At 36.1% G+C, this 27,163-nt stretch overlaps 1 protein-coding gene across 3 annotated transcripts in view; it reads left to right on the top strand.

Moving 5' to 3' along the window:
- The window catches only part of ELOVL7 (ELOVL fatty acid elongase 7), a 79,870-nt gene extending 53,275 nt beyond the window's left edge, over positions 1–26,595 (top strand). For 2 of the 3 annotated variants that reach the window (XM_041766529.1, XM_041766528.1), the window contains 7 exons: positions 857–954; positions 10,487–10,677; positions 14,110–14,190; positions 15,066–15,122; positions 17,425–17,530; positions 22,046–22,182; positions 24,065–26,595. In XM_041766529.1, the coding sequence (XP_041622463.1) occupies positions 891–954; positions 10,487–10,677; positions 14,110–14,190; positions 15,066–15,122; positions 17,425–17,530; positions 22,046–22,182; positions 24,065–24,274 (846 nt within the window). In that variant the 5' untranslated portion in view covers positions 857–890 and the 3' untranslated portion in view covers positions 24,275–26,595. Of the gene's footprint in view, positions 1–311; positions 423–856; positions 955–10,486; positions 10,678–14,109; positions 14,191–15,065; positions 15,123–17,424; positions 17,531–22,045; positions 22,183–24,064 lie in introns of those variants that run through there. The other variant, XM_041766530.1, reaches the window with a different exon arrangement.
- Positions 26,596–27,163: the final 568 nt, after the last annotated feature.

Genomic DNA, 27,163 nt, shown 5'->3' with positions numbered 1-27,163 from the left:
CCACTCTATGACTTTGAATCAAATACACTGTTCATTTTATGGAATACATATGTTGATTTCAGGGATGTTGAAATGTGGGAAAACATACATCTGAGAATTTACAAAATATAGTTCTAAATTCCTAACTGTATTTGGTGTATTTCTGGATTTTCTGCTCTATTCCATTGGTTTGCTTCTTCATGTGTCAGTGTCACATTGTTTTAATTATGGAAGGTTTAGATTATCTTTTAATGTATAATAGAGCTAGTTTCCTTCCCCCATTGATTTTTTTCCCCCAACTGTTCTTATCTATCTGTCCAGATAAATGAGGCAACTTTTCCTTGGCTGTTGTAGATCTTCTTTCCTTCCCTCTTTCTACCAGTAGTCCACTTGGATTGTAAAGACTTGCATGTAGAAGACCTTGTTACGCCTGAAGATCAGCTGTAAGTCCTGGTTCAGAGTAGCTTCTCAGAATGTTTTGAATGTTTTGTGTATTTTCTTGACTTTCTTCTACCGGGTTTTTATTTCAGAATTCCCATGGGAGGTACAATCCTTTCCTGATCTGCATTGTTGCCATAAAAGGGAGATACACTTAATAAAGTTCTTAGAATTGTTTATTCCTTTTATATCTTGTACATAGAATGTTAGCCTTTTTCAGCAAAGTAAGCATTGTTCTTATAATGATGAAAAATCTTAAATGTTTGCCACAGTATCAGGATTTACTGTGGTTTACTAATGCATTTACCCTCAGTGTAAGTTTGTTGTTTTGCCAAGTATTTCTATTAAATATTTAGCATTTATAATATTGTTTTATTAGAACTTGGCTTTATTTGCATTTATAGATCATAAACTCATTTCTTTTTTTCTTGTACTGAAGAACGCAGTGTAAGAGCCAGTAAATCCTGTGGAAAATGGCCTTCAGTGAGCTTACATCAAGAACTGTACGTCTTTATGATAATTGGATCAAAGATGCTGGTGAGTAACCAAACTTCCTTCTTAAGGTGCATCTTTCCTTTTTACATCAGATTCCAATATTAAATAGGATTTTACTGAAACAGAATGAGAGACTGCAACTTACCATTCTCTCTAAGGCTTGCTTCTGCCCTCATGCTCTTAAGGGAAATAGCAGTTAATGCCAACAATGATGATTCTTGAAAAGGAGGGGCTGCCTCCTCAGGGGTGTATCAGAAAGGACTGAGAGTGTTTCATAGGGTCATCCCTGAGTAATTCTGAAGTGTCTTTCTTGCTTTGCCCATTTAAAAAAAAATCAATGTTCTAGAACATTTATTGCCAAATCAAGTTTAAATGTGTTAAATGAAAAACAGGTTATAATACACCACATACATTTCTATGGTGAGAGCTTTTGTCCCTCTGTGATAGGATTATGGGTAATTTGTATTTACTTATCTATGTCTGTTTTTTCTATACCACACAAATGTGTATTGCTTTTATAACTATCAAAGAACATTTTAAAAATGTAAAAAAGGTGAGGCTCCTGGGTAGCTCAGTCAGTTAAGTATCCATCTCTTGATTTTGGCCCAGGCCATGATCTCAGGGTTGTGAGATTGAGCCTGTCATCGGGCTCCATGCTGGGCGTGGAGCCTGCTTAAGATTCTGTGTCTCCGTCTCCATCTACGTCTCCCCCACCCACTCCTGGGCACTTGCACATACGCTCTCTCTCTGAGTGAGTGTGTGTGTGTGTGTGTGTGTGTGTGTGTATAAATAAAAAAAGTAATGTTTAAATAAACAAGGAATCAGAGCTGAGGCGGACCTCATCAAAGGTGGTATCATCAAAGCGAACTCTTTTTAGAATTAAAGACACTGAGGCTTAGAGATGTGACCTTGTTGAAGCTGTGGTTAGTTTTTGGCAGAAAAGACTAGAACCTCTGTTTTCTGATTTTGATTAGATTTCTGATATTTCACATTTGAATTATTTTACACATATTCACCAGCATCACCACTTCAGATGAGCTCTTCCCTATTAATCAGAAATTGCATGTTTACCAAATTCAGGAAGATAAGTGCCATCTCTTGGTATTTAACACAACTGTAATTATTTTCCAATTTATGCAGATTTCAGCAAAGATGGTTGCCATTTTTCTCAGGAGATTGCTAAAGACCCACTTTATTTCACTAAAAAAGGTCCTAACAGATTTGCCCTGGAAGAATGCCAAGGGTTGTTTTTTTGTTTTTGTTTTTGTTTTTGTTTTTTGTTTTGTTTTTAAGTATCCCATTAATAGAGAAATTTCAATCTGGTAGGGAAATGGAGAATGACTGTTTCCATATTTCTTCCTTTTTTTCTTAGTTTTTCAACTTGTGTAATGAATCTGAGAACATACAGATTTTTTTAGAGGTCACCTTTTTTTTAAGGTTCACAGTAATTCTCATAAAGTCAGTACTATTTATTTGTCTTGTTTTAATGGCTTTCACTTTTGTTTGCATTTTAAAAGATATTAATATTTTAATTGCTTTTCAAAGTAGGAGTATGCCTTGCTACCTGAAATGTCATGATTTGAACTTGGGAGCCAAGTAGATTTGGGTGCATTTTTTGAAATGGACCTGTTTGGAAGCACAAAGTCTCTTGCTACTCGCTATACCAAACACAGCACCTCAAGAAATTCAGATATCCTAACTCAAGAGCCAAATTGATTTAGATGATAATATCTATATAGAGCTGGAAGTATAAAATGTTTTTAAATGAACTACTTCTGAATTCCACTTCCACTTTTATTCATGTAATGACTCTCTGATTTTTATTAGGAATTCTTACTTGAAAAGCTGAGCTACATTATGTCAGAAAAAGGAATGCTAAAGGGCTGGAGGTGGTTAGAGAGAGATAAAGGGAGCCCCATGAAAAAGCATTCCAAGCAGTATAGGGAAAGTGAGAGGGAGAGGCAGGCAGTGCTATATCTCTGGTTACTCTAATTTGAAGTCATAAGGGAGGAGAGAGGGTATGAGGATGTATAATGGGAAGACCTAGATTTAAGTTCTACTTCCGTGGTCTGGCTAGGTGATCTTGAACAAATTATTGTCTGTGGTAAATAGACATTTCTTTTTCAGCAAAACAGAGGTGAAAATGGTACCTGCAAGCTACCATACAATATGCATGAAAGTACTCTGCAACTTAGGAAGTATCCCAACACAAATGCTGGTGGTTGTTACAGATGATGGAAAGAATACTGTTATCTGAAAATACTTTTTTTTTTTTAAGGAGAGTGAAGACTGCTGATGCTTTCACATCCTTTATTTATTTATTTTTTTATTTATTTATGATAGTTACACACACACACAGAGAGAGAGAGAGAGGCAGAGACACAGGCAGAGGGAGAAGCAGGTTCCATGCACCGGGAGCCCGATGTGGGACTCGATCCCAGGTCTCCAGGATCGTGCCCTGGGCCAAAGGCAGGCGCCAAACCGCTGCGCCACCCTGGGATCCCTGAAAATACTTTTAATATAGCACGTGTTTTTTAAAATGCCTATTCATGTATATACATATATATGTATGAATATATATATAAAATCAGGACCTAGAGGGTTAAAAATGTTTTGTGTTAGATTTGCAACTTTGTGAGAACACTATCAGGTATAACAGGAGAGGTGTTTTTTTTGCTTCTGTTTAGTGTGATATTGATCTCAGAGAGCCATTAGAAATCACTCCTGGCCATCTTAGTTCAGATTTATTTTGCTTACCCTGGGAAGGTCTGAACCCATGATCAAGGGCCAAGAATTTCAAGTGTATTCTTGGCTTTGGCCCTGTTTCTGAGTAGCATTCGGGAAACCTACTGTTATTCATTGATTTTCTGATTGCTAGAGAAGTAGTGGTCGTGCATAATTATTTCACATGGAAAATTCCACAGCTACAGATTTAAATACGGTTTAATTAACACATAAGCTATAAGAGGATTTATTATGATTCTTAGATATGAAATTTCAAATTTTGAAGTAATGCTCTAGGAGCATTTTGGACTGTAGAGAAAGGGAAACTTTTTAATGTTTTAAAAACAACTTTCCTTGTGTTGAGTTAGTAATAATGGCTTTTCAAACCTAGTTATCATCTTTTTACAAGAAGATGGAGTATGAGTAAGATTGGCTGCCATTCTGAAACTTTAGTACTTCACAAAGTGGTGGAGGTACATGTTTGCTTTTCCTTCCAGCTTCTTCATCTGGTTGGTGCATTGAATTTTAAAGGGTGTACTTGAGCTAGTACATGCTACTTAAAAAGAGAACACTCTCTTACAAGTAGTTGATGGAAAAGCTCATTAAAATTCTATGTATGGGGCACTTCTCCTTTCCCTCTACTCTCTCTGGAACACTCTTAGAAAAGAATTATTAGGCTAGCAATAAGTCAGAACTTCAGTAGTGACTGGGGTATGGACTCCAGACAATTGCCTTCTCATCCTCTTATTTCATCTTGGCCCTACTCATGACACTTAAACCCAACCCTGATGCCAAAGAGAAGGTGTATGAAATGCTCTTCCCTCAGCCTATTGTGTCTGGGAAAAACAGAGATCGTCTCATCCCTGAATCTTTTGTAATTTGTGGAATCACAGAGTGAGTCTCTATCACAGACTTCAAATTTAGTCTGATCAGAGACGTCAAATGTCATTGAGCAGTACCCCCTAAACTTACCTAATCAAGTCACCATCCATGCCTGACTTGTGGACATCTTGTCAGGGGGTGTCCCCTACCTCACATGGAAGTGGGCTCCCTATTCAGAAAGATATAACTGTTACTGAGCAAGAAGGCAGGGCACATGAACAGTTGTCAGAGTCATTAACAATAGCTGGAGTCATGAACATCAAAGATACTAATGACTTTGAATTTCATTTGCTCAGTTGGGAGAGCTGATTTAAGCAGAGGAATAATCCGAGCAGCGCTGTACTTTTAGAAAGTGAATTTGGCAGTTGTTTAGAAGACAAGATGTAGCAGATTGGATCAGGGGCATGGAAACCACGTGAAAGACAACTATCAAGCACCTAGCGAGGGATGCTGAGGTCCCCAGGATAGGTGAGGGAAGCACTGGTTCTTAACTCTGACAGTTCATCAGGGTCACCTCAGCATCTTATGGATGCCTTGGACCCATGGCCCTGGATTCTGAGACAGTTAGAGCAGGGTCATTTTGTGATCATTTGACCTTTAAATACTACAGGGGTGATTCTGCTATGCTGACAGAATTTATATCTGCGGTAATTAGTAGCAGTGCATAATCCCTGAGCCCTGAGCTTGTGCTGAGCTCTTTACATATAGTAACTCCTTAAATCTCCTGGAACATATATGCTGCTTTATGCCCGATTCACAGATGAGGAAAGTAAGTCCAGAGATGTAGATTTGGTGGCCCCAGATCCCATGAGTCAGTGGGAGAGCCAGGATCAGAACCCAGGCCAAGCTGACTCCAAAGCTTTGCTGAAATAGGATTTAAAACAAAAACAAAAACAAAAACAAAAACAAAAACAAAAACAAACTTGGTGTATTGTTTCATGAAAGTAACATGATATTAGCCAGTTTTTCCCAAAAGACACAATAATCTTTTCAAGTTTATAGAACTTGAAAGTCACACGTAAGATTTTAAAAGAAGGTGTATGCTTAAAATATTAAATTACAGGAAAAAATTATTTATTTTAAAGTTATTTTTTTCTGCTTCCTGAGCCAACCCAGCATGCTTTTCCTGGCTTGTGTTCTTTCTGCTGCTACCAGAGGAAGAATAGAAAGATGATGTCATCTGATATTTTTCCCCCCGCTGAGTCAATAAAAGAATAAAATGAAGTATATCTTTAATTCAGGAATTCCTTTACGGACACACAGAAAATCTAGTTTTCAGCCATGCCTATGATGTCTGTTAAGAACAGAAACATTTTAAATTGTTTAAAGAGGAAAAGAAAAAAATGAAATCATTCGTAACGTCACCATCCATCGGTGACCATGTTAACATCCCACCAGTGGTCTTCGTTGGTCCTGGTTGAAAGTCCTTCTTTCATTGGAGGTAAAAACTAGACATATTCGTATGGCTTATGATGTTCCTATATTCAAACTTTGGATTACCCACTGACTGAAGAAATTCTACAAAGTTCAAGCAGTTCTGATTCTGTCCTTTGGTCCCCATTTGTGTGACAACTTTTATTTACTGTGACCTCCGTGGTGAGTTTCTGGCCCCTGGCTAGCGCTCCTCCTGGCCATTTCAACTGCACTTGGCACCCACATGTCCCGGGAAATTTGTTGAAGGGAAAGAGGGTAACTAATAGAAGCACTAAAAGATTTCAGTGCAGCGTACCTAGATGGCTGATTTCAAAACTTTTTCTGAGTTAAAGCTGTGACGATCTTAATATGAGGGGGAAAAGTTTAGTTTTGAGAACTTTGTGTTTTTATAAATATCAGTGTAACCCTTTGTTAAATTTCCAGCTTGTGCAAGATACTTTACCAAAATTGTTCCTGCTAAGAGCATCAGTGACTTCCTTTTGTTAAAGCCAGTGTCACTTTTTGATCTACTTTCTCTCTCTACTTCATTTATCCTTTGACTCCTTCCAAACATTCACTCTTCCCTTAGCCTCAGGATAGTTCACTTCTGTGATTCTGTGATTTTCCTTCTACCTCTTTGGCTGCTACTTGTTTTTTTTTTTTTTTTTTTTTTTTAACAGTTTTCTCATTTACCCTCCTGTCTGTGAAGATCGAGTCCTCAAGATTCTGACTTGAACCACTTAATTCTCCTTACTCTACCCACCTCCTTAAGCCACTTTTATGGCTCTGTTGTTCAGCTTTTATGTGATAATAATCCCAAATAGTACATGTCTTGCCCCGATCTCTCTCCTAGTTCCTGATTCAAATCTCCAAGTCCCTATAGGGGTCTCCATAGATATGTTTCTGAGATAGCCCAAATATAAGATGTTCGAAAACATAAACCATTTCTCACTGACCAGTCTTCCTCCATATCCTGCTTTCCTACTCTTGGCAATACTACAGTTATCTGAACAAAAATCTCAGTGTTTCCATAACACCTGTTTCTCATTCCCTGTGTTTAATAACCACTGACAAAATTTTGTGTTTTCTACCTCCTTACTATATCTCAAAATGATCACATTCTATTTATTTCCTTTTATCACTACCTGATTTTTTAAAATTTTAATTTCAATATAATTAACATACAGTGTTATATTAGTGTCAGATCTACAACATAGTGATTTAACAATTCTAGACATTACTCAGTGCTCACAATATGTGCACTCTTAATCCCCTATCACTACCTAATTTTTTTATCACCACCTAATTTTTAATGGCTTAAAGATTTAATTCAGCAGAGACCTTTTTCCTAAACTATGTTCCACCATATTTGTTCCACAAGGTGTTAAATTGTACAAAAAATCAATTTGAGGAACGTTGCATATCACTATTCTCATCTTGGCAATTCACAATGAACACAAAGCACTAAGAAATCCTGCAGAGAAACAGTTTGCTTGTTTAGCATTCCCATTAGCCTCACCCTACTTTTTTTGTGGACAGATTTTAAATGTCTTGCTCCCATTGTATAGATTGGGCTAAGTTTGTATTGGATGTGAAATAAGGAACGTACTCATTTTTCTTCCAAGTATTCTTTTTTCCTGTAAACATTTATTGAATAATCTCTCCTTTCCCTGCTTGTTTATGGCCCCCCTTTATCATATATTAAATTCCTAAATATCTTGGTGTCTGTTTTAGAGCTGACCTTTGGCTTTTTAATTTATTTTTTTAAGATAGGGCATTTGTTGGTATTTTTTATGGAAACCCATCTGAATATAGAATACATCATCTTTAATAGCTAAAGCCATGCCCTAATATATCTCAGTATCAAGTGTGAGCTCTACAGCAATAAAATTGAGGCCAACTGAGTCCTCAACCATAAAGTCTATTGAAGAAATTTTGCACTGGGTAGGAAGGAAATCAGACTTGAAGGGGTATTCAAAGTGTTTTGGTATTTGGCTACATCATTAGCAGTTTATTTATTTTTAAAGATTGTATTTATTTATGTATGAGAGACACAGAGAGAGAGAGAGAGGCAGAAACACAGGCAGAGGGAGAAGCAGGCTCCCTGCATGGAGCCTGCTGTGGGACTCCATCCCAGGTCTCCAGGATCAGAACCTGGGCTGAAGGCAGTGCTAAACCACTGAGCCACCCGGGCTGCCCATATTAGCAATTTAAATGAGCAAGGTCTATAATCCTCCCACCCCTCTTTTCCAATTGACAGAAGCGGTGGTGTTTAGTAACCTAAGGTTAATCAAGACTCAATTTTCAGTCAGATATACTTAGAAACCTATTCAAAGTTATCTTGCTTTGTAATGGTCTGGTTTCAAGAGGGTGATTTAGTAAAATTACATCTGAACTACTTAAGATTATAGAATTAATCACATCTTTTTATTGTGTCATTTTCTTAATTTTAAGAATATTTTCGGGGTGGTGCAGTCAGTTGAGCATCTGGCTCTTGGTTTCTGTTCAGATCCTTATCTCAGGCTCATGAGATCAAGCCTCATATGGGGCTCTGAACACTAAGCACAGAGTCTGCTTCAGATTCTCTCTCCCTCTGTCCCTCCTGTTCATGCTCTCTTTCTTTTTCTCTCAAATAAATAAATAAATCTTTAAAAAAATATTTTCAGACATTAAAACATACTCATAATATTATAATCACACCAAAATAAAACATCTAGTTTTGTCACTTTTTACATTTGAGGCATTAACGTAAGTATTCAAATCATTTCTGGTATAATAATAGCCCATATTAGAAATAATAATAATAATTTTTACTTTAAGTATTTTTTTCCTTTTCTACTTGAACAACATTCTGAATATATTAAGAATGCTTAAATTTAAAAAAAATGCTTAGATTATATCAGTTGTTCTGTAAGTCTCTATATACGTGGATCTTTTTTTTTGTGGTCAAATGGTCTTAAGAGACTTCAGGGATAAGCCTGACATTTTTCCATTTTGAGATTTGTTGCTTCTTTCATCATGCTTTTGGAATTTTTGTTTATCTTTGCAATACAAGAGCTTTATCTACATACATCTAGATTTGTTTATTCATTAGTATTTACTTCCTGATACATAATAAGACTGTGATATAGTCTTGATTTTCATTTTTCAGAAAAATATTTTATGACCTATTTGAATATTTTTCCATTTTTTTCTATTTCTGTTCAGGAGTATATTATTTTTTACAAATCCCTGTTTATTTGGCATATTTTTTCTCAAATACTTTTTAAAAAATTAATTATTAGAGAAAAATTAACATGTAATGCAATATTAGTTTCAGGGATACAAGATATTTTTTAAAAGATTTATTTATTTACTTACTTACTTACTTATTTATGATAGACAGAGAGAGAGAGAGAGAGGCAGAGACACAGAAGGAGGGAGAAGCAGGCTCCATGCCGGGAGCCCGACGCGAGACTCGATCCCGGGACTCCAGGATTGCGCCCTGGGCCAAAGGCAGGCGCCAAACGGCTGAGCCACCCAGAGATCCCCAGGAGTACAAGATATTGATTCAGCAATTCTATACTTTACCCAACTCTCACCATGATAAGTGTAGTTACTATTGGTCATCATACAGTATTATTACAACATTATTGAGTATATACCCTATGCTGTACTTTTCATTTCCAAATCACATTTTATCTCGAGTTGTAACTTTTAATTGATCCAATTTTCCTGGCCTGGGATGAGCAGTGACCAGGTGAATTTCTTTTTACATAGTTGTGAGGCTAATACAGTTTGTGTGTGTGTGTGTGTGTGTGTGTGTGTGTGCTCAGAATGTCACATTGATTAGCCTCTTTTGGACACCTAGAATCTACACTTTAGGTAGATGATGCTATCGTCCCTTTCAATTGTATAATTCTATGATACTATATATGGAAATGTCCTAGTTTCTTTGGGGAAAGAAGTTAAGAAAGAGCAAACACAGACATATTTTTGTATATAAAAGAATATCTGAATAGAGAAACACTGAAATGTTACTAGCGGTTGTAGATGCATGGTGGAACTTTGCTGGGTGTCTTCTGTTCCCCAGATCCATTCTATATCCTGTACTAGACCCTGATGAATGGCCAGTATGGACTATAATCATGGGCTTGCTCTCCTACCCTCTGGTGTCTGGTTGGGTTCAGCCACTGGGGAGCCCCAGGAGATTGGAGAGGAAAAGGAGTGTGGTGTTGAGTTCTTGATTCCCCAGCCACTTCCTTCCAGAACTGCCTTGTGCTTATGCAGTCCCTCTACTGAAGGTCACAGCTCCTCTTGAGGAATCTTCTCCCTTTGACTCCTGGGTTCTAGTAACCACTACCCCCCTTTGCCCTTTGAGGCCCATGGTCATAACAGCCCCACTCTTCCTAGCTCCATCATTATCCCTGGTGATTTCCCTTTATCCTTCTGCAAGATAGTAGATCATTGAATAGTCTGCTGTCAATATTAGAATCTAGGTGCTTGCTTAAAGAAATTCTGGTTGCTGTCAGTTATTTCTAGGCTAAATGGATGTGCACTTATATTTTGTTTTTAGATCCAAGAGTTGAAGACTGGCTCCTCATGTCCTCACCTCTGCCACAAACCATCATCCTGGGACTCTATGTCTATTTTGTCACTTCTCTAGGACCAAAGCTCATGGAGAATCGAAAGCCCTATGAACTCAAGAAAGCGATGATAACATACAATTTTTCCATAGTACTCTTTTCTGTGTATATGTGTTATGAGGCAAGTGTCTTCAGTATTCCTAATGGAAGAATTTTGCTTGAATCTCTCTGTATTTCTGTCATTGTTTCTTGTTATGATTATAATGATAACTGAGATATAAGGAATTTTAGAAATTTATCTTAAATCTTTGCCAAAAAAATTGTTATGTATGGACCAGATATTGAGCTATTTAGAAGATCTCAGTATCGTCTACTTCACAAGTAGTGAGAAAAATTAACGTTAAGTCCGGTAACTTGCAACAGTTAATCTTAACAGATGATTGAATGAATCCATAAGTGTTGGTTTTAAGGCAACTCATACTTGAAGTTATGTAACTCTCAAAGTAACATTCAAAATAGCATGCCTAGTTATTGGGGTACTGATATCTGAATCCAGGTCTGTCTGACATTGGGAGCTCATCTTGACTCTGTAATGAGTTATCATCATCATGGTAGGAACTTCTGATGAGCTGTAAGATGGTGGACTGTTTAGGTTTGGTTTAGCTGGCCCTTGTGGGGACAGAGAATTTAAATTCATACAAAGCAGTAGGTGAAGGAACCTGTCCCTTGTCAGTAAGAGAGAGTGGGATCTTCCAGGACCAAGAGTAGACTCATGGATTCTCTCTCACCTACTGTACTATTAACAACCTTCACCAGCCTCACTTACCTGCTTTTCTGGGATTCTTTGCTTCTTTTCCAATACTGGCTGGCTTTCTCATTTTCTACTCCTTATTTACTTCTTTGCTGCATAGCTTGTGCTTCCACATAACTGAAAAACTCTTGAGGGCCCACCATGACCCCTGCTGCCCCTCTTGACCTCTCCATATGTATCCCTCCAACTTGATTCCCACTGCAAATCTACCTGATTGAGTCACCTTATATTTGTTGTAGCTTCATTTCTCATTGGCCTCCCTAATGTCTGGACTTGCCTTGCTACCTTCTATTTCTTCTACGTATTTACCAAAATTAACTACAAGCTACCTTACTGTCCTTTATGGATCACAAGTAACTGAAAGGGAAGGGTTAGTAGAGGTGAGGAGCAGAAAAAATACATGCTCTTACCAAGTTATGAGGGAGAGGAAACAGCCTATAGGACAGTGAAGTGCAGACCTAGAAGCCAGGAGACAAGGGGCTAATTAGTACCAGTCATGCTACTAACCAACTGCCTGATTTTTGAGCAAGTTATTTAACCTCTCTGGGCCTTAGTTCTCCCATTTTATAGAGTCAAGGTGAAACCAAATTGTTTCTCACGTCCCTTTATACTCCATGTCTGATTATGTTATTCAGTGTGATGTCCCCAAATATGTTTCTCAGGAAAAGAATTTAATTATAGCCATTAAGTTTGGGTTCCTACTTTAGCAAATACGGTGTAAAAGAAATTTTGAAAATATCTGAATTTGGCAGTTTCTGTTTCCCATTAATCACTCATACTAGAGTTACTTATATGCCAATGTTGGGGTTTATTACCTGCCAAATACAAATTATTGCTCCTTCTTCTTGATAGCCTGAAACATAGAAATATATTGCAAAAGCTCCATAGACTATTAGAATGTTCTTAAACTTAGTATCAGGAAAGCACCAATTTTACTCTCTCTTTAAACAAAGACTCTTGGCAGCTGGTCAGCATATCATGTCCAGGACACTGAACACATGGTTTATTGGGTAGAGCACAATTACATTAGGTATACAGAGGAAACACCTCCACTTATGAATGTTAGGGAAAATATAAACAAAATGGGTTATAAATCTTGAAAACATGAGCAAGATGAAAGGGGAGTATATCACACAAAGGGAACCCACATGCCTGACTGTAGAGTGATGGTTTTGAATGTGCTAGTTACTTGGCACCAGTCAGACATTGATAAAGAGAGACCAGTGAAGATCTCATAGGAGACCATGTCACAGAGCTTCTGTTGTTCAGCTCAGTCCTTATTTGAGGTATGGTAAAGTGGAAAGCCAATCATCCCAGTTAAGTAAGTGGACTTTCAGTTTTACTTGCAGCAGTCAGAAGAGAATCTGAATGGAAGAGAATATGATGGTCACTGACAGATCAGGATTTTGTAGAATTAGCTATTTTTCTACACATCCCCTTGTTCCTTTGAGAAAAACTTGTTGATTTGTTTTTGTAAGTCATTTTTTTAACCCATAAAATATGTCTTTTCTGATCATCTTTGTAAAGATTTCGCCATTTACCAAGTTGACAGTGGAATTAAATATCTTAGGAATCAAGGTAGGAGCTAATATCAGGAAAGGATGGTATGAGTTTGAATACCATGGTCTAAAGAGTTGTTCTTTCTCTTATGCATCTTTTTGGTTTTCAGCATTAAAATATTTTGATAAACCTCATAAATTTTTGCTTTTAAAAACTAATTTATGGTGAAGTTTTCATTTTAGCTTTAACAGTAATTAAAAATAGAAATTTAAAAGGTGCACTCATGGCAGAAAATGATGTAACCATTATACTGAGAAATAAGACATTCCAGGGAAGATGCTGGGACTTGTGAGAATAGGATGTTAGAGAAGAGCTGATTGTATTGTCAGAACACTCAGTTAAGCCAACCATTTAATTTATACACTCATTTAAAAGTAGAGCCCTTAGCTCTTCATTTTCAGATAGTTTTTTTTTTCCTTTTCTTAGTTTTTGTTTGAATCAGATACTGTTTTAAAAGAACTTCCCCCCATCATACTAAAAGAATGTCAAAATAATCTTTGAATTAAGGTTCAGATAACAACAATAGACCCTTTCTTCTCACCACTAGTCTAAGGTCACTTTGTGGGTGTGCTGGAATTAAGGCATGCCAGATTGCACTCTTCCTGTTAACATTTTCCTCTCTTACTCATCATGGGAATCCAAAATGAACTGATCTCTGAGTCTTGTGTTTGATCAATCTTGATTTTTAAGAGTCATGGACTACCACTTCACATTACACGCACTAGCCAAGAACAGGAAAACCCAGTTGTGGCAGCCATCTAAAGAGTACAGTGAGAAATTCTGGTTTGCCCATTTACTTATTGACTGATTGAGAAGATTAGAAATCACCAGAAAAGACTGTTTTCAGACCTTGCTATCCCCTTCAGAGTATGTAAACGTATTCACAGGCATATATAGATATACATATGTGTACATATACTGGCATATACCAACCAGTGTTTGCTATATAGGCAAAACACCCAATGTTTTATTCTCCACTGTATCAGAATAATCATTCCAAGACATGGACATTTGAGTCAGAACAAAGTTGATGTAGGTAATATATGAGTATACAATTTTGAAAATGCTTGTTGCTTTGATTATCAAAGGAGTTCCCAGTCTGTAATTGTTCTAGCCTGCCTTTTCGTCTGCACTACATGCGGAGTCAACTGTGATTGTGGTAAAGAGACACAATCCAAAGTCCTGTTGTTGTAGCTGTTGAGCAGATGCTTCGTTCTTTAATGTACATATGCTCTCTTCCAGTTTGTGATGTCTGGCTGGGGCACAGGTTATTCATTTCGATGCGAAATTGTTGACTACTCACAGTCACCTTCAGCACTGAGGGTGAGTTTTCTTTGGAAAAACTCATAATTCAAATTAAATGTTAAAACATTTTAGACTCTTTTTAAACACTTATGTGAACTCAGAAGAAGTAAATGACTCGATTATCAAATTATATGTACAGAAAAAAAAGCTAAAAATGATCAGAAAGAATCAAATATAAAGTCAGGTATGTGGTTTACTGCTAAATGAAAGTTGGTGCTCTTATTTTTTACCTTCCTGGATTTAAAAATAAATTCATATCTGGTTCCTCAAACAATTAAAGATAGAATTACCATAGGATCTGGCAATTCCATTTCTGGATACTTAACTAGAAGAACTAAACACAGAGACTCAAAGAAATATTTGTATACCCATAGTCACAGCAGCACTTTTCGCAGTAGCCAAGAAATAGAGGCAACCCAAATGTCCACGGACAGGTGAACAGATAAAGAAAATGTGGTACATACATGCAATGGAATAATCCCCAGCCTTAGCAAAGAAGAAAATCTGACATGTGCTGTAACGCTGACGGACCTGGAGGACATTTCACTGAGTGGAATTATCCAGGCACAAAAGGACAAATACCGTATGATTCTATTATGTGAAATACCTGGAGTAGTTGGAATCAGAGCCAGAAAGTAAAATGGTAGTTGTCAGGGGACGGTGGGGAAGGGAGGTAAAGAGTGATTATTTAGTAGGTACAGAGTCTCACTTTTGCAAGATGAGAAGAAATTTACAGATGGATGGTGGTGATGGTTGCACAAAAATGAGAATGCCACCAAACTGAATACTTACAAATGGTAAATTCAGTATGTATATTTTGCCAAAATTAAAAAAATAAAAATTTCCTCCACATAAAAAATAAAATAAATTCGTATCTATGTGTGTTTCTGCAGATGGCACGCACCTGCTGGCTTTATTACTTCTCCAAATTTATTGAGCTGTTAGATACTGTGAGTATGTGGTTACCACATTTGGTATTTGGTAAATGTTTGATCTTTTAGTAGAAGCAATAAACTGCTGGAGTTAATCTGTTTGATAATTCTTGTTATATTTTCACTTCCGGCAGAACTCCAATTATTTTTTACCTTTTATTATCAGTAATTTTAGAAAATCGGATAAGCATTTTTTTTCTATCTTTTGCAAACTCCAAAAGCTGTTGTTATGTATCTACTACCTGATTAAGATAAGTATGTAACTGTCACATATTCTGCAAAACTGTGCATCTTTATGGAGATGGATAACTAGTGTTTGGGGAAGCAGGTTCTTGAAGCAAAGAACAGAGAACATTTTACCTTGCCTTCTTTCGATATAAACCAAAGCACTATGTCATCCATATTCCTTTAAGAGGATAAATGCTTCAAAATTCATAAACTTACATTAGGATGTAATGTAATTTTGATATCCCTGGGATATCAGTAATTTTGATAACAACAAAACTATCTCCATCTGCCTTTCTGAAGTTTATGCTTACTAGATCTTCTCTCTTCCAACTTAAGATCCTGTTGAGGATCAACTCTGAATTTTGGTGACTGGGCTCTGGGAGAAGCAAGTGCCATGGATTAGGGTCCATGATGAAAGGAGAAAACTTACTTCTGTTTTCAGAGTAGCTTAGGAAAGCTGGACATTTATTTCATTGTTGGGGCATGTGGATCTCAGTTATTCTGGAACCAGTTCTGAGTCTAAGACAACTGTGTTCTCTCCTCAGAATACATATTATAAATACCTATACAGATTATGTATTTTTTGTAGCAAATCTCAACATGCTTCACCTTCTCAGCTGAATGATCACATACTGTTAGAATTGGAAAGGACTTTAGTGAGCATAGAATACAGTGGTTCTTAAACTTGGGCATGCCTTAGAATCACCTAGAGGGCTTGTTAACACACAGATAACATGCATCCCACCCCTACAGTTTCTGGTTCAGTATATTGGGCTCAAGAAGTTGCATCTCTTTTAAGTTCTCAAGTGATGTTATTGCTCTTGGTCCAGGGTCCACACTGGGAGACCCCAGTTGTAGTTCAGTGGTTCTAAGCCATCATGGTTCAGGAGAATTAACTGCATTAGAAAAAGCAACCATCACCACCACACACACCAAAAAACCCTGGCCCTCACCTCTAGAGATTTGGTGCCAGATGGTCTACAGTTAGAGACTAGGCATGGCAATTTTTATAAAGTTTCTTGGACATTGTAATATGCAGCCAGGGTTGAGAACCACTGATCTGGTCCAGAGTCCTCAATCTGAAAATAAATTGAAGCCAGAAAGGTAAGTAACTCACCCAGAGGAATGCCGCTACTGCCTGGGACCAGGACCCCAGATAGTTGGTGTGGGGCTTTTCCTTTGCATCCTGCATCATGCTGCCTTCTTCCATGTGCATAAGCAAATGCATTTTGGCTTCATTGTTCTGCTTTGCCTGTGCTCATTTCCAGGTTCCATAAGGAAACTCTTGCTACCTCTATGTCCTTCCCTAAACCACATTTCTCAAATACTGCTATGGGTACTTCTATTTGTGCTGTTCTGCTTAGTTCTATATTTAGAAGTCTGACTCATCACTGGTATTCTGAATTTTGAATATTTCTTGAACACTTAATTCTGCTTTTGAATTTTTTAAAAACCTACTACCCTGTAAAAGCCTTCCAGTTCTCCTCCTTGTTTGTAGGGTTTCTGCAAACCATGAGTACATTCAGTCTGGATAGTGCCTTTGTTGCCTTTCTCATTTTTCCCAGGCTGCTTTTTCCCCCCATCCTATTTCTCCAAATCCCCTTGAGTTCTTCCCTTTTCATCTTTCTTTAATAATTATATGCTAACTTTTGCTCTGTTGCAAGTCCTCCTTTCCCTTATCTAAATTGGTAGCCTATCTTAGAGAGCAATATAAAGTAATTTCTGTCCTAAGAATTGAGACTCTCTGCTTTCCCATATACTTTAAAATCCACGTGGATGTTTTCCTACCAGTAACATTTCTTTCAATGATATTTGGCTAAGTTCTTCACTTTCCATTTTTGATTTTCAAATCTGCATACATTTCTTTAACACTTTTTTATTGATTCTCCCATGACTAGTCATCATATCTAAGTTTCTTAATACTAATTAGCTTTTAAGCTGCCCCTTGGAGAATCAGCTGCTTCTATGAGCATTCTCTAAGGCAGCCCTTTGAATGTAAATTATGATGTTTGTACTTTGCCAGTATTTTTGTAACAGTAGATAAATCATTGCATGATTTTCTATGAACTTGATTTTTTTAAAATTATTTCAGATCTTTTTTGTTCTGCGTAAGAAAAATAGCCAAGTGACTTTCCTGCATGTCTTCCATCATACCATCATGCCATGGACCTGGTGGTTTGGAGTCAAATTTGCCGCAGGTAGCCAAGGGAGAGTTGGGATCATGTGTTATAAACGATTACATTTCTGTATGCTGTGAACACAAATTCTTCTGTCCTTATATATGATTTAGAAGAAACTCAAAACATCAAAGAATTACTTTGTTTAAACTTCTGACTTTCATTATTACCTGAAAGATAAATGTGAGACTCTCAACCTAGATCCCTCCCGCACCCTCCATTCTTTAGATACTCATGACTTTTGGGTACGATCTCCTGCTTTTATCCTTTCATTGTTTTGTTTGGATTTTACTCCTTTCCCGTATAGTTCTATTAAATATCCTTAAATAAATAAACAGTAAACAAATAAAATGGTAGAAGCCTTAGTTTTATAGAAATATAGTTAGGTATCGGTTCCTTCCAGGTTTCTAGAAAGTTAGAATGGTTTTCTCAAGTCCCAGCCTTCGTTGCTTTCAAAACTCCAGCAACTGATACACATCTCATTCCCTACCAACTCTTTAAAGATGTGTCAAGTTGTGGTGGAAAGATATTGTTTTGATATTTTTTGGAAGTCAAAACTGGTTTAAATCAAAAGCTTGGCATCAGACTCTTTTGTTCCTTTGGCATTGGTTTTATGCCTCTGAACATCTAGAATCGGAAAAAACAGATTAAATAATTTTGCCCTATCATAAAATGTTAAATAAATGATATCCCCCAAGTACGTATACTTATTAGCAAAAGTTGGTCCGAAGATTTATTTACGTGAGTTTCCTAAATTTAAGAAGTCTTTGAGTAGATCTGCCGCCCATGTTAGACAAAGCTTTAAAATTTCTGTGAGTAGCTCATTTCTTTTGGGCATTCTGACTTTGCAGGACTAAAATAAGAAACCACAATTGAAGAATTCTTATATGAGTTTTAGAGTCTCTAGGCATGGGGGAAAATCTTCATGTCCCAGAGAATGAGAGGGCATGAATAAGCCATTGGCATGAAAGAGATACCAGAACCTTAGCAGAGCCAGAAGGACGGTCCCTAACGTGGCCTTTGGGCATCGGATTTTCCAGTATGTGAGGTGTTTCCTTTCCCCAAATTGGCATTTATATGTCATGAATTTTTAAAAAGTAAATGCCGCTGGTTTTTCTTATAATGTATGTTGATGTAAAAATGTAGCTCATGTTATGATAAGATAGTCTCATTTGTGTCCTTTTACAAATCAAGGATAGCTATATTATTTAATTTCCATTATTTTACTTATCTTTATATATATTTGTTTTCTCTCACATGCACATAAGTTCTTTGTAGAGTGATATTCATTGGCCAAAAATTGAAAAATACCTAACTACCCATTAATAAAATGATTATGAATTCTTGTGTGTGTATATATATATATATATACACATATATAACTGTGAAATGTAAATGATTTTGACATCTAGTTCATCTTCTCCTTTAAGCAGTTTGACTCCAAAATTATCAGAAATAGGTGTCTCTTCTATTTTTAAAGTATGCTAGAAAAAGTTCTTTCACACCCTTATAATTTATTTATTCAGATTCTTCTCTGAGACCAGAATATTACAACACTGAAAAATAAGTATAAATAGGAAAAAGATTGGGGAGCAGTACCCCCAAAATACAGTTATTTGGAGGTGCTGACACAAAAAAGAGCTTTCCCTTTCCATCTTTATCTTCCTCTATATTTTCTGATTTTTCTATATTGAATAGCTATTAGTTTTATAATGGGAAAAATGAACTTTATTTGAAGAATAGAGTTGAGTACTTTTCTAGTGTCTATTCTTGAGCCCATTGATAGTATGGCTTCCATTTCCAAATAGGCATTGCTTTCAATAATGAAAATTTAGACATGAAATTCCTTGGTTTTTCAATGTTACCCTGTTTGTAGACATCAAACACTTTGTAATGAGTTCTTTGTCCACACCTTAATCCCCCATCTGCTTTCAAAATGTAAATACTTTCTTCTCTCTTATATGTTCCTTAAGTCGGCATTTCTGTTCAGTCTTGCATGTGGAATCTAGTAAATACTTGTACACCTAATATCTACTTAGTGACAAGTACAGCAACAAGAGCTGAGATATTTCCAGAAATGTGGTCTGGCATTGACTTTCATTCCTAGAATGAAACTCCAGTTTAAACTGTTCTTTCAAAAACTTGAGCACAGCTGATCTCTATCTAGTATTTAATTTCCTGTTTGCCTGTTGTACAATTCTCTGGCATAATAAGAATTCCAACTTTTCTTTGGAATATGATGCAAATGTTTCTCTGGCAGGTTTTTATATTCGTTATGCACATATTCCCTTCCAGAGATATGTAGAATTGTGATTACTACCCAGGTGATTCCTTTTTCTAAACCAAAGGAATAAAATGAGATGGCACTAATTGTAATTCATTCAGAGATGTTAGCTTTGCAAAAGTATTGTTGTAAAGGAGAAAGCAAGATTAGAAAATACTTTATTAGGAAAGCCTTCCAAAGGAGATGTGAAAAACATTATGAATTAAAACGTGACTGTTCTATGAACAAACTTATTAACATATCTGAGAAAATAATAACTAGACAAAATCAGCAAGTTAATTTTATTTGAAAGCTGATTTTGATTAGTAATCCTTAACTAAACCCTGTTAGGTACACTAGTGCTTTGTTAAATTCCTGCCCATTGGATCCTTCTCATTTTAGCACATTTAAATAGTGAAAGATTCTGGATGGAAAATAGTCTTCGACCAAAAAAAAATGGGTCAGGTATCTTAGAAAGGTTCTGATGTAGTTTGTTTCCTGTGTGTTTATATAATCACAAGACACAAATGGACGTGAGAGGTATTTGGCTTATGCTAAGCAACTTGACTCCTAAACTCTCAGAAATAGACAACTACTATATTTTTAAATCACCCTAGAAAAGGTGTTTTCACACCACTATAATTTATTAACTCAAGTTTCTTTGGGGAAAAAAGACTAACCCAAATGTAAATAATAAAAGGTGGGAGGTTGTTAATAAGCTTCATTAATTCAGTTTCTTCTGACTTGAAGTTTATGAAAATTAAAGAATTAGCTGCAATTTTATTTACTTTATTTAGGAGAAGAAAGTTTATGAAGCACAGGACAGCATAAATGAGGCACTGGGGGAATATTTAAGTAACTCAAAAATAATTTTTTAAAACAGGTTACTTTAAAGGAGTACTTTACCAGTGGTAACATCTAGAAGTATCCGGAATTTCTGCAATTATGAATGATTATTGAAATGTAATCTGTTTCTACTATGCAACAATTTTTATTTTGTTTTAAATTTCCTGTAATATGTAGTGTTTATAAATTTGGTCCTTTTTCTAATGTAATTGTTCCACATTTTGAGATTTCATTTTATTTCTGGAATTAAAGAAGAATGGAATAAAAAAAGTAGAATATTTTGGAGAAAAATTTAAATCCCAGATCAGCATCACTAAGCTGAATCAGGCTATATATAAAGAATGCAGCTTCTTCCAGAGTGTGCCTCTTAGGAAAGATGCTAAGGAGGAGTTTTTGGTCTTTTGCCCTACTATCAACTAGTCACCTTGTTACGCCTTACACTGTACTACACAAGTCCAGCTAAAAAGACAATTGAGTTGAACTTTGCTTCTGTTCCCCAGGGTTATTTGTTTCTGTTCTAAATTGAATGTGATCAGTAGGAGATGTAGTGGTTAGAAGAAGAAAACCAAAATAGGAAGTCATAATTGATAGTAATCAAATGGAAGTGTAAACAAAGGTGGCTTAACAATTAATAAATGTTTATTTTGGGAAAGCAATAATTGTTTTTAAATAATTAAGGCAAACTCAGCATAGCCTACTAATAAAAGCCAGTGGTTTTATTGCCAAAGTTTTGTAGCACAAGAGAATGGATTGTGATGCATTACAGTGTAATACTATAATACTATACAGCAGTAAGAAAGGAAGCTACTAATATGCATAGCAACATGGATAAAGATTATCCTGCATAATCCTATTTATATAAAGGTTAATAACAGGAAAACTAGTACTTGATGATAGAAGTCAGCATAAAGATTACATTGGGAGGAGCATATTCTTGGAAGGGAGACATAGAAACTGTACATGATGTTGGAAATGTTCTATATCTTGACTTCGGTGGATGGTTATGGGTGTGTATACCTATGTGTAAAATCATCGCTTAAGATTAATGTATTTGTATACTTTATATATGCCAACCCTTACTAAAAAATGAATTTGATTATTATTATTATTTCGCATATACCATTTTTAAAAAGTAACTCAATTTAGTTTGTTAAAGTGAACCTAAATCAAAAGTCCATCTTAAGGTTAAGATATAACAATAAATAAAGGCATTCTAACTTATTTTTGAAGATTTACATCTCATTTTACTGAATGAACGTGTTATCCAGTTCCCTCTCATTTAGTAACTATTTAACAACATTGATGTTGTATATGTTTTTCTCTCTACTAAAATTAAAGAAATAATTATTCTGAAATCTCAGTTCAGACAAAAATGAATCATATATTAAGGAGCATTGCCCCCACTTTACAATAATTTTATTTTCCAGGTGGTTTGGGAACATTCCATGCCTTTCTAAATACAGCTGTACATGTAGTCATGTATTCCTACTATGGGCTGTCTGCACTGGGACCAGCCTTCCAGAAGTATCTGTGGTGGAAAAAGTATTTGACATCATTACAACTTGTGAGTAATCAGTTTTCTTTAAAACCAGATATAAAACTAAACTGGAGTCATTTCTCTTCCCTATGAATCAGGATACTAACAAAAGCACAAAAGTCATAAAAAAATAGGAATATAGAATGTATAGCCCCTATATTGCACCCCATCATTATCCTTTCCATGTTATTTAAACTTTTTTCCAGAACTGTGTTGAAAACAAAGTGTATTTGGTAGCCAAGAGGTTCAGACAGTTAAACCAGAATGTATATCTTTATGCCATCTTTATACCATTTTATGCTTTTATATAAAATAAATATAATTATGATCAAGATAATCTCAAGGTTATTTGAATCACAACAGGCATAATATTAAATTAGAAGTTAGACATTCCATATTCTTGGTCTAAATGATTTTGAGGAAGAGAATATAACTATGAGGGCATTATAAGTCTCCCCCATCCCTGCCTCTGAGTCTCTTTTTCTTCTAAATGGTAACATACTTGCTGATTAAAGAGGTAGAGTCACAGTATATCATATATATTGACAAAATAACCAAGTGCACAGAAATAGTGAAATAAATTATTTTAATTCCTACTTTGCAAGAAAATTATTCATAATTGCTTTTTTTAAGTATTTTTTTCTGATTATAAAGTAACATATGACTGTTGCTGAGAAATTAGAACATCTAATTAAGCAAAGAGAAAGAAAAAATAAACATAATTCCACATATATGTGTATACCAGTTGCTTGATTTGCATTATACTGCATATACAATTTTGTATTGGGCTTTTTTTTTTTCACTTAACCTACTCTTGAATGTTATAAAACCTTTTTAATTATGTGGCAAAATACTCAAATAGAACAAAGAATAGATATTTATTATTATCTTGAATATGTTGGTTATACACAAACACACTTGAGTCGGATATTGATAGTGTCACCGAGCCGAGGGTCTCAAAGGTATCATCTTTGTGTCTGCAAAATGAGAGAAATAAGTGTAGCAACTGCATATGCATGTCATCGAAGTTTCTTAAGATAATGCAAGGAAGCTTGAGGATGATCATAAAGAAACTGTGGGAAGCTTAACTATGGTTATAACTGGATAGATTATAGGTAATTGTTATTTATTTTTCTTTATGGCGTTTTACTTTTCTAACATTCTCACAGAGCACATGTTGCCTTTTAATCAGGAGAAAAAAGATATGCAAAAAACCTGGGCATTAGCCTGGGAAGTCTTCCCATTAAGCTGTGTAGAATGTCCTGGAACAAAGAGCTCCCGGGCCTCATGAGGAGAGTCATCAATGCTGTTTCACTCCTTACAGATTCTCTGCTGTCATTGGCAGGATATATTTTTACCCTGATATAGCTGTGGATGACAAGTGGCAGGTACAAGGACCCAGGGATGCTTTGGTTCCTACAGAATTGCTGGGGCTCTAATTAGAATGTTTGTATTTCCTCCAAATTGAAATACCTCATCTAACAGCAAGACAGAATATTTGAAATCAAAACTCTTAGAGAAAATTAGGCCATAATATAGGAGTCCCATGTGCATTTTGTCAAGTCCAGGACTCAAGACAGAGACTTGCCAAGAAAACCTGCTCTGATGATTCTTTGGGTACAAAAGGGCTGCCGCACTGCACAGCTCTAGGGCCATGTTTGTGGGGCCCACTGGAGTTGTGTAGTTGGGCAGAACTGAATAGTGGTTCCCCATTTCCATCTTGATTTTGACTCTGTCCCACCCACTCTAACACCCATGGAGGATAGATTTAAAGATAAAATTCCATACCCAACAATAGCCTGGATATGGTTAGAGAGTGTTTAAACATAAGCAGCCAAAGAATGCATTAAATAATTGCTCCTTTGTGACTTCATATCTGAATAATATTTTTCATTCTTTCATCTGTTAGGTCCAGTTCATTATTGTCACCATCCATATAGGCCAGTTCTTTTTCATGGAAGATTGCAAGTACCAGTTTCCAGTCTTTCTGTACATCATTATGAGTTATGGGTGCATCTTTCTGCTGCTCTTTCTCCATTTTTGGTACCGTGCTTACACCAAAGGCCAGAGGCTGCCCAAAACTGTGAAAAACGGAATCTGCAAAAACAAAGATCATTGAAATGCAAGCACAACGTGAATCTATAAATGAGACTGGTGTCTTACTTTCCTTGACAATCAAGAGCTATTTCCATGTGAAGTGCATTTTGTATATTTTTCAAAACCAAGAGCTTGTATTTTTATGATAAGTTATTGGGGTTTCTGATATTTGAGAGCCAAAGCTCCCAGATAAAAGAGTCTAATTAGAGCCCAAAGCAGGCAGTTTTTCAGCTGCTTTTAAACTTAATCTAAAGGTTTTATTTAATACATTTTGTTACAGTGAAAGGAGGAAATGAAACAGTATAGTACTTTTCAAAGAAGTTGGGTATAGATGAAAAATATCATTAGATATTTTGAACACAGACAGAGATCCATGCTCTACTATAGATTCCTTCTACCAACTCTGAAATTCTAACTGTGGGTTCTGGCTTTGTTGCTTGTTGATTATATTCAGAAGACACTCTGTTTACTCTAGAGTTGTTCTAAAGAGCTAACACTGGTGAACATTAAGTGAATTTTTGATAAGTTGTCATTTAACGTCACTAACAGTAATTTTTAATGGATCTCTTGTGTAGCTACCAATAGTTCTGCTGGTAAGACTTCCCTACAGCACTTTTGTTGTATATACTCTTTGGAAGTAACAGTTCTTTCGGTTACTACATCAATGCATATGACACTAAGGTTAGGTTAATATTTTGAAAACAAGATGATTTGTTCTGTGGCTTAATGAACACTGTGCTGTTACTATTTTATAGTTAACTTTGTATATTTCTGGAAGGAAGTGAAATTTGTCAATGGAAAAAGTAGGCTGTAGCTCAGTGGGAAAAATCTGTGGTCTGTTGTATGTTACAATGTCACTTTCTCATATTGTCTTGGCTTTAAGGATTATCTGGTTAAATATGTTTTGATGAGGTATATAAATGTTCATATCATTAGCACACTACAAGCACTCTTAAATCATAAATGATTTCGGACTGCCCATTATACACAGTTTCCAGAGGTGGGTTTAGAGTCATTTGTGAAGCAACTGGAAGCAAATGGTGGCACAGAAATTCTCTAGGGACTACTTGGTTATGTAAGGATCTCTAAATAGAGAAGAAAGAGAGAGGCCGTTTAATAGTTGTTATAGATACAGTGCATGGAAAGCCATTGCCTGGAATTATGAATTAATAACCTGGATTTATATAAACTATATAATGAAGACCTGAAACTCATTTTTGCTTAGTTTTGTTTCTTCACAATTACTGCTTTATAAAATTCTCTTGTTCTCACGTTTTCTTGTTGGCAAACCAAAAATACCGGTCAATAGAGTTTTGCTCCAGAAGCAATGATATTTGGACATTTCTGAATTTTTCCCTATTGCTTTCATTCTTGTTATATTTGTACTCAATTTTGAAGAACTACTTATGCTTATATGACTTTCAACAATTAGTCCTTATGGGCGACAGTTATGTAACACACAGTGATAGCATTGTACATCAAAGCTCAGGTTGTTCATCCTTGTAAACTCCTGTAGTTAGGCATATCACCCCAAACATTTAATCTATACCATGGCCTCTTCTCTCACACTTACCAGATTTATAAGGCTATTTGCCTGTAAGTGACCTTTACTTATTTCACTTGCTTACAATATGAGAAGGTGAGAGTTGATAAAGGGGGAAATATCTTATTTTTCTTAAGTAAAAAATTAACAGAAAGCAGAGTTAAAAGAACAGCAGCTATAATTTATTTCTCTGAGGGTCTCAGGGTTCCTTAACTCTTTTCCCATTTTAGCTCTTCACAGCCAGCCAACCTATGCTAAAATGAGACGGTGTCCTAGGTACTTTACCCAATGCACACAACTCCCAAAGACCCAAGCAGGGTAAAGACCAAAAGGAAGCCCAAAGAAAAGATGGGCCAGGAGAGTTTGGTTTTCATAATAGTTTCTGCCCTGCATTGTACAACCTGTTGTAACCTTCCTGTTGTCTTTAAGATGTCTGATTTGCTTGTGAACTAACAGCAACATGTGATGGAACCATGTTCTAAATGATGTGACTAGAAGTGGAGAGCTGGAACATTACATGAAAAGAAATCACAGCTAGCACAAGTATCCTCCATATAAACATCATTAGATCAAAATGAATATCACTGGATGTAGGTTGTACATGGACATTGTCTTATTAAAGGGCTCTGTGGGTCACACAGAGTTTCTGTTAAGGTTTCATCCACTTTTCAGGACTTTATTGCCTTTAGATTTGCTTACGTAACAAAGAGACCAGTTAAAAAACCTGGTTTACAACATGAAGTTCTATGAATCCTTGAAAACCTATGTCTGTACTGTAAATAAATACAAATACAAAATTTTAAATGTCTATGGGATGCTGCTGGTCAATCTTAACTGAGTTGAATTCTTAATTGGGTGGAATATATCATTCCCTAAATTATAAAATTATGAGTTAATGTTTCCTCAGTTATCTCTTATATCTGTTAAATTTTTAAAGACTATGGAAAACTCCATGGATATTGTCAAAGTTTGTGTTTGTGTGTGTGTATGTGTGTGTGTGTGTGTGTGTGTGCGTGTGTGTCTATTATAATACATTTGTGGTAGTGTGGTGTGTGCCTCTTTTATTTTGGAATCCAACTGCATATGTTTGCATGCTAGGTGATTTTAATGCTGAATACTCATTTAACCAGAGCATTTTCCACATTTGTTGCATACTTGGTATATTCAGAGCCCCGCTAGGTATTAGAGTGATACAAAGATACCTTGGGCACAGAGGGGCTTCCTGAAACTTACCAACTGACAGAGGAAATTATGTGACAGGGCATCTAGGTGCCATATGAGTGAACTTTCTGCCACTCAGAAAGCAGGGAAGGCTCTATGAAGGACTTAGATCTTGTGTGTTTAAGGTGTACAGAATTTCAAAATGGG

The sequence above is a fragment of the Vulpes lagopus genome, chromosome 8 (genome assembly GCF_018345385.1).
Source record: "Vulpes lagopus strain Blue_001 chromosome 8, ASM1834538v1, whole genome shotgun sequence".
In the NCBI taxonomy this organism is placed as follows: Eukaryota; Metazoa; Chordata; class Mammalia; order Carnivora; family Canidae; genus Vulpes; species Vulpes lagopus.
This window is presented reverse-complemented; position numbering and strand designations above follow the sequence as displayed.